The sequence below is a fragment of the Chenopodium album genome, chromosome 15, assembly GCF_948465745.1.
Source record: "Chenopodium album chromosome 15, dcCheAlbu1.1, whole genome shotgun sequence".
In the NCBI taxonomy this organism is placed as follows: domain Eukaryota; kingdom Viridiplantae; phylum Streptophyta; class Magnoliopsida; order Caryophyllales; family Amaranthaceae; genus Chenopodium; species Chenopodium album.
This window is the reverse complement of record NC_137848.1, coordinates 46,936,608-46,945,234: the sequence shown is the minus strand read 5'-3', so window position 1 is coordinate 46,945,234 and position 8,627 is coordinate 46,936,608. Positions and strand designations below refer to the sequence as shown.

The following is an 8,627-nucleotide window of genomic DNA, read 5'->3' as shown; positions in this document are numbered from 1 at the left end:
CCATTGGAGATGCTCTAATCTAGTTTATTGAATGTAAATGGTACCACCATCTACCCAAGTCCTGAGAGAGTGAGGGATAGATCATGTGGTTAGAGCTTTCTTCTCGATTTCAGTCGATTCTGGGATCGATTCTCATCACCCATCCTTGTAGCTATCTAAAACATCAAAAATAAATAAAATTCTACCCAAGTCTTAACTTGACGAGTTATTTAGCTATTAGCTTTCAAGAAACCTTTAAGAAATTATAATAATTAGATTTATCATTGAAGTATAAATCAAGATGAATTTAATAAGGTTCCTTAAGACTACGAGTATATTTTTTCTCTTGATTATAAATTATCAAAATTAGTTGAAATGAAGTATATGAATAGCTATAAATTAAAATGTTGCAAGTAAAAAAAATAACGAATTATAAATCAATTGACATAATTAATGCTAAATTATTCTAAATATTTTCCTTTTTAGCTTCTTATTTAACATTCGCTTAATATATTACAATTTTAATTTAATTTTTTTCTGTAACCAATAATTGGAGTAAGATGAAGTTGATTCAATATACTCCATGTGCGTCATTACAAAAACCCCTTTAATAACAATGTGTTCTCAGTTTAGTCATGTCAAAAATAAATTAAATATTAATCATGAGATTCAATTTTGAAATTAATAAGCACCCATTATGATCCAAAACTAATCTATCTAAGCATTAGCAATGATTTAAAATTTACCCAACCCAATCAAAACCAATCTGAAAGTAAGGTCATCTTTACTTTGCCTTATTTTTACTAGAGTGAAACTATTTTGTTGAATTTAATTTATTTTTACTGAATTGAAATTAATTTTATTGAACTGAAGTTGTTTTTGGTGATTTTCTGTCAAATTTTTTCTTTGAAGTTAGTGATTATTATTGTGGAGTACTTTGTAAGGTTAATATTGTTTGTAATGAAATTTTTTTTTTAAGGTGAAGTGAAGATGGCATTGTGGATTACTATGTAAGGTTAGTATTGTTTGTAATGAAATTTGAACCTAATATGAACAACCTATTAATCCTCCATACCTTCTCTATTGTTACCACATATTTTCCTTAATGTTTTTTTTTTATAAAAAAAATTTTCTTCCCTATAAATCAGACCTTAGGGTTTGTTCTAAACTGAACTGAACTGAGCTAAAATGAACTGAATTGAACTAAATATTTTATGAGAGAAGGAAATTAAGAACTGAACTTAACTGATTGGAGTTGAATTAAAATGAATTAAAATTAAGCTGAAGAGAACAGGCCCTTGGTGTTGCTCAACGGCTGTCAAAGTAGAAAGCAGTTTGTGGCCATGATTTGAATACCTCAGCTCTCAATAAAACTTAACTAAATAACTACCCAATAGAGTAATAAAAATGGGAGTCAAAGGTACAATAACTAGAATCATCGAAGCCATGACATTACTGGTACAAGTACAATAATTTGCATCAACCGAATTTGTACTGTAACTCTCAATAAGTACAACAACAGTACAGAACTACTCTTCACGGGTCTCCAACCAACAGCGTGCCTATAATCTATAGATTATGCATATGGTAAATGAGTTTTGTCGCATAATGATGTTTCTAGTTCTATTAAATTATACTCCCTCCGTTTTTTTTTTTTTTTATTTTTTACATCACTTTGGATTGCACAAAGTTTTAGGGGAGTAATATAATATTATAAGTGGGTGAATAAATTATTATAATAAAAATAAGATGGGGACCATGAAAGAGAAAGTATGTGAGAGAGGATATATATTTTTATTATTTTAGTGGGGATCATAGAAGAGGGAGAAATGATAAAATAAGTTGAGTGGGGTTTAAAGTAAGAGAGAGAAATGATAAAATATAGTATAAAGTTGCCAAAAAAAAGAAGTAATGCAGTAAAAAAAAACACTCCAAAAAGGAAAGTGATGCAAATAAAAAAAAACGGAGGGAGTATTTATTAAACTAGCATTGTACTACATTTAACATAAATATTTGTTTTTGTTTTTAGTGTTCCACCGGTTCACCCTTTGTGCTAATTCGGATTCAAGGCTCAGTTTTGAATAATAAGGTTCCAGTCCCCACTAAATTCTTATTACAGGGGATTGAACACGATTATCCCTACCAATTGCAACTCCAATTACCATAACACCAACAGACAATTGGTATACAACAGTTGTATATGAATTGTTTTGATCCCATACTAGTCGCTTTCATGGAATTCACGCTAGCAAATAAGGAGGAATCAGGCACAAACATAACATTATTTATCAAATGTGACCTTTTAAAATGTTGGAATTTCACCCTGCTTAACTGAGTTAGGCAAGATTGTTGGATTTGGAGTGGCTTTATTGTTAGGCAACAGATGGAACTTGAGGGATGCCATCAAATGAGGGACATGCTTGGTTAGAAGTTGAAAAAGAAGTGCATAATTTTAAGTGAGAAGCAAACTACAGTTTGGTGAGAAGGGTAACAATTCCTCCACCCAACCTCCTCCCTCAACCACCTGTCTACGACCACTCCAACCATCTTCATTCTCGGTATGATAGACAACAGATCGTTAGCCCTAAATGATAGAAACTATGTGTGTGCGCGCGCGCGCGTGATACAAAAACACAAAGGAAAGATTCAAAGGGAAAGGAAAACAAACAAAAACATAAAGCAAAAGAATAGGAATCAAAAACTACTGCGGAGGAATTAGGCAATGGGAACGAAAGAATTAGATTTCAAAAAAAAAAAATCATTATTGAAAATGAGAAACGTACCAAGGCTATCAATTGTCAGTCTTTCACTGACCAAATACTAAACAAATTTTGTTAGCTCTAAATGTGATCAAAGATTTATCCTAATCAATGTAATCCTTCAAATTTTACAGTTTCCTTGCCACAAAGTTAGTGCTGCTATACATGGAATTGGCAGGAGAATAATCTTTAAACCACCTCTGAATCTGTTGATCTGTCTTCCAGTAAAGCTCTAGAGTCAGAAAATGGGGGCGGTGGAGGATCAACTGTCAATGTGCCCTCCAAAACATTCACAACCTCACTCATTGATGGCCTCATTCTTTCATCGACTTGCAAACACCAAAATGCAATTCTAAGAGCACGTTCTAGCTCGTCAAAGTCAACATCACCTTCAATTCTCTTATCCACAACTCTCCATCCATACCCGCTAACCCATTTGTTGTAAGACCACTCACAAATGTCTTCATGGACTTCTTGGCGCCCACATATGAGATACAGTACCATATTTCCAAAGTCTTCCACATCTTTCTCAGCAAAAGTGTCAATTCCATCTAGTCTCTGTAGGCCAAATTCTGTGACCTTAGCTTCCAAGTTTTCATCCAGAATCACGTTCTTACAAGTCAAATTCCCATGGCTTACAAAATCCCTACACTGAGTGTGCAAATACAATAAGGCTTTTGCCACACCGAGACAAATCAACATTCTATTTTTCCAAGTAAGCTTTTTGAATGATGCAGGACGATGCATGAAGTCTTCTAGTGAGCCGTTCTTTAGAAACTCGTACACCAAAAATCGGTGCCCTGGATCACAACAAAAACCCTCCACCTTCACCAAATGCTTATGATGAATGCTTCCAATTAATGAAACCATTGCTCTAAATTTCCTCTCTTCCATTTGTAATTCTAGCCGCCTGACTAGTGCAAGTTGGTTGTTTTGAAGCACGGCTTTATATGAGTGTGGCCCTAATTGATCCTTGAAGTTCCCAGTTAGCTCCTTGATTTCACCATATGTCCATCTGACCAAGCCAGCAGACAATAAAACATGAGAAGGCAAACTATTTTGCTTCCTGACATTTGCCACTCTTCTTTTGCAGACCCAAAATCCAACAGCTATCTGAAGCATACAAAACAGACAGAAGCTAACCAAAGCGGCATCAATTACAGAACGAATATGGCTTCTACTTGACTGGTTATTAGAGGGCAAGAAAGAGGGCGGCGGCAGAGAAGCAGCAGCAGGATAGTTAGGCTTGGCGGGTAAGGGATCCTGACATGTCTTGACAAAGGATATGGAACTCAGGGATGGATCTGAATAACCAGTAATATACCGTGTTTTCTTAATCCAACATTGTGCACTTCCGTCTTCCAAGTATGTCACAGCAGTGCAAAGTGGGTCTTTCTGACAAGAATTCCGGCAAAGGTCTAAACTGGTTACACTGACTGTATCGTTTGTCGGATAAATTCCATAAACTGAAGTGTGCATATGTTCCACCATACTAACGTTAGTGTCACATATCTGCTGATAGGGAGCCGAACACTTTGAGTTTGACTGCATTGTTGACCCAAATGAGCACTTGCATGTAGGGAGGCTATTATTGGCAAAGGAACAAATTCCATGATCACCACATGTTGCAAAAACATCACACTGATTCTCAACAGCTTGCCACACTGATCTCCATGATACTGAATCTTCATCCCACGAATACATTCGAAGATTTCCATCAACATCTAACCTAAGAAACCGGAATGTCACATTGTCATTGTGATCTACCGCGAATACAGACCAAAAAGCTTCAGATCTTTCATCAAGAAGTTGGAACGAACCATTTGAGCTAAGGGAAGCCCTAAGTGACCCATTTGAAGGGCTTCCACCTACCCAGTATACATTATCGGTTTCCCACCTCAACTGCAGCTGCCTCGAGTCATTCAAATATAAACTATAGTGACTGGAAAGCGAATTTCCACTCAGAGCACGAAGAGTTTTGTGGACAGACAAAAACTGGCCAGGCAAGAGTGTATCAGACGGTGTATCGAAACTTTGCCACACCAAATCCTTGTTTCCATCCAAAACAACCAAATTTCCATCATCCTGCAGGGAGGCAGAAGCAACAGGCTTCCCAACCGTGTTACTCTTCCATACAACTCCACCATTCGAAGGATCAAATAAAACTAATCCTTCCCTTTGAGTGAGTTGTAAATAGGATTGATTACTAACAGTGAGTTCTGCACCCGCAACCCAAACTACAGCCTTCTTATCAATAGGTATAGTGTCCGAATCGAACCGAATTCCTAAACTATACTGATTTACATGATCTGAATTATTGAAAAAACCCAAAGCAAAATCCCCATTTGGAGAAACCCACAATCTATTATCAGAAACAGACAGCTTTGAACCCAGAGAAATTTCTGACACAGCAACTGAAAACAGCAATGGCACAAGAAATAGGCAAAGCAATAATGCTGAACTACCCACAAAAATGCAACTATTGAGCATTTTACTATCTTAGATGGCACAAATTACTCTGAGATTTACAATGGATGTTGTACACTTAATTTGTACTTGGAGTAAAAGCTTTTCATTAACATAATGTTGAGCAAATTAAGATTGACAATATCCCAATCAAATCATATAACCTATGGTTTCAATGGCCATATTTTTCCAAAATAAATTAGGCAATAAGATGTACAATCAATAAGAAAAAACATACCAGCTAAAGAGGAAAAAGTTTGTACTGGTGAAGAATTTGTGTGCCTGAAAATGACATCTAAACCCAGAAATTTTCAACGGAGTAATTAATTACACAATGCCCACCAACTGTTTGTATAAATTCCTCAATGAGAAATGAAGCAAATTTAGAGCAAAAATTGATATACTGAAGCAAAAATCTAGGGTTTTTTCTCAGAATTTTTTCTGGGTTTTTGAAAATTTCATTTGTTGATGGGGTTTGGTATCTGGGGTTTTGGAAATTAATAATGTGGACCCAATAAAAATCAATTGAAAATACGAAAATCTGGGCAATTGGATTTATTTTCAAACCATACAAACTTGACCCAGATAAGAAATTACGATGAACTATTCAAAAATCCAAGAAAAAATGGCAAAGATTTTGTGGAGTGAATTTGAGAGGAGAGAGAAAAGGATGAAGGACGTCGACTTGCATTATTACTCAAGTGTAGTAAAGCAGAGTCTAGTAGAGTAGTAGTCTAGTACAGTTCTACTTTTTGATTTTTATTTTTGATTTTTTTCAAGTTTTAATTTAAAAAAGTAGGCGAGTTATCTTTTGAGGAGTCAGCTGTCAGCTTTGTAAAGTTGGACCCAGGAAGAAGACGAAGACCCACGAGGGATTTATGACTTTTGTTTTTTTGAAGAATGTTGCCTGTCTTTGAACTAGGCATGACCGAATAATTCATAATATGGCCGATATTATGTGGTAAAGATGGCACCGGGTCGGACTGTCTTAATTGTCTAAGAGGGCAAAAAATATGATCACGTCGATCAGGTTGAACTGATTTGTGGGTTGGTTGATCTGATTCAAAATTTGGAATTTCGAATTAGATTTATGTTTTGGATATTTCAAATTGGATATTTAGAAATTTTTACTTTGAATTTCGATTATTTTTTTGGATATTTGAAACATTAGATTATTTCATTTTAAAAATAAATTTATTGAGGTTAGAGTAGGGATGGCAATCAAGTCCGAATCTGACCCTACTCCGCGCCGATCCGAGGTAAAAAAATCCGCTCTAAGTACGAGAAAAAAATAATCCGAGTTCGACTCCATTAAAATAACCCGACTCCAAGTCGGAGGAGGGTCGGAGTCGAATTCGAGAAAAAAATCCGACTCCGACAAATGTCCGACTATGACGGATTATCCGACTCCGATAGATCGTGATTTTTGGTGTGGGTCATGGTGGCATTGGGTGTGGGTTGTAAAGGCCCAAATAGCCTAATTTCTCAAAGTATATTGAATAACGAAAAAAAACTCGGAGTCGAGTCGGATCGGAGTCGGAGGTCGGATATCGAAGTCGGAGTGGAGATCTTGGAGTCGGATGTCGGATTCGGAGTCGGATTTAGCCTCCAACTTCCTGTAGGATCGAAGGCGGGGATTTAGCATAATCCGCTCCGATTCCGACCCGTTGCCATCCCTAGGTTAGAGTATTAAGCAACTCCTTCATAAATTGTCGAATATGGATCTCAAACTAGTAGGATCCGAGAAAAGAGGTTTTGCACGACATTTACAAGAGCACAAGTCTTTGTTGTTTGTGACTTGAAATCAAGAAGAAGTGGAAAAGGGATGATTTTAATGCCCATATCTCTCTATATATAAATATAACTTATCTTGAGGCAATTCAAGCTAGAGAAGATAACTTGTTTTGATAGCTTTTAAACAGCTAGTTATATGCCCATTTATGATAAGAAATGAAAAGGCAATGATTGTTTTAAAGTTGACAAAATGTTTGCTCGAACTTTTTTTATTTCAGTTTCTAACTTTTTCTCCTGATTTGATTCCTATTTTTTGGGTATGCTCATGATGTCTACTAATGTTTCTCTCCGGCAATAATTTAGAATTTCTATAGGTTTTTTGTAGAAACCATTAGGTATACAGCAAATTGAGCGCATGAGAGGACATCATGCTTATTCATACCAAAAGATGTCACTCTATATTTGAAAAAAAAATTGTTAGAAGAAAAGATTGTTGTATTAATTTAAACTTACTCAGTCACACGGAGCGGTTGGGGTAGTCACTAGGGACCACATGGGTGACCATTTAGCTAGTCAAATTAACTCATGACCATAGATCTTGCTCAACCTTTCTTGTCGAGCTTATTGCTCTTTGACATTGCCTTTTTTTTTTTTTTTAGCCCAAAAATCTTTAACGTTTCTCATAACTTTATTGAGGGTGATAATTGTATGAAATGATTATCACTTAGTTTTAATCTACATAAATTCCACATAACTTATATAACCTTATCTTATTAGTCCTAAATTATTGACTCTTATCAAATCTAAACTTATCAATCTTTATTTTATAGAAAGTATTTATCTTATCATATCAACCCATATTATACCTTATATAAGGACAATAAAATGAAATAAACATAGACTAAAAATAATAAGTGAGACAAGTAGAGTTGGACATAGATCAAGTTAGTAGCATGCAGATCACTTAGCCCAACAAGAAATTAGCTTGACTTAGCATGAACTCATTGTAAGTCTAGCAAAAACCGTGCGGCGGCGATGGATTATGGATTGTGCATGACTAGTTTTTTCGAAGTTTGACACAAACACACTAGTTTAAACCACGAACATGACATGGAGTCCTTGACCTGTTTAGGAATAACACATAGATCTGCGTGACCCACCCTGGCCTTGCTCAGCTTTAGAGGCAAGTAGTACAATAAGATGGGCATACATATAAATAAGTTCCATTGTTGATCGTGTTCACACCCTTATGAACAATAATATAGTAGGTGTACTTAAAGGAGGCTATCTATAACCTTTTTCTTTCTTGAGTAGTTTCTTCCTAGAGACTTCTTTGTGAATGGCTTGCATGTTCATTTGAGAATATACCCCATATAATCGGTTGAGAAAAGTAGACAATATGAATAAAGTTCTCATTGAGTCATTGTGTGTACTTGTAATCTCGTATGCTAAATTTTTATTATGGATTTTAATATAAAGTAAAAGCCACTTTTTTTTATATCATCAAAACAAGAAAAATATATGCTTTAATTTCCTCTCTTTTTTAAAAAAAAAAAACTACTAATTGCATGTAAGTTGTACTTGTACCTTAATGAGATCGATTCTTAATGTTTAAGATCTACTTGTGCTTCATCATAAGTGATTTGTCCTCCACTGTCTGAGATTTTAAGAATATATCTACCATTAACG

General features: G+C 35.4%; 1 protein-coding gene across 1 annotated transcript; it reads right to left on the bottom strand.

Moving 5' to 3' along the window:
* Positions 1–2,584: 2,584 nt before the first annotated feature.
* On the bottom strand, positions 2,585–5,973 carry LOC145582366 (G-type lectin S-receptor-like serine/threonine-protein kinase SD3-1). Its single transcript, XM_081639367.1, has one exon. The coding sequence runs from the start codon at positions 5,226–5,228 to the stop codon at positions 2,928–2,930; it is 2,301 nt and encodes a 766-aa protein (XP_081495493.1). The 5' UTR covers positions 5,229–5,973; the 3' UTR covers positions 2,585–2,927.
* Between the last annotated feature and the right edge of the window lie 2,654 nt (positions 5,974–8,627).

Excerpts from the sequence above, each read along its gene's own strand:
- LOC145582366 (XM_081639367.1), bottom strand. The coding sequence starts at position 5,228 with ATGCTCAATAGTTGCATTTTTGTGGGTAGTTCAGCATTATTGCTTTGC.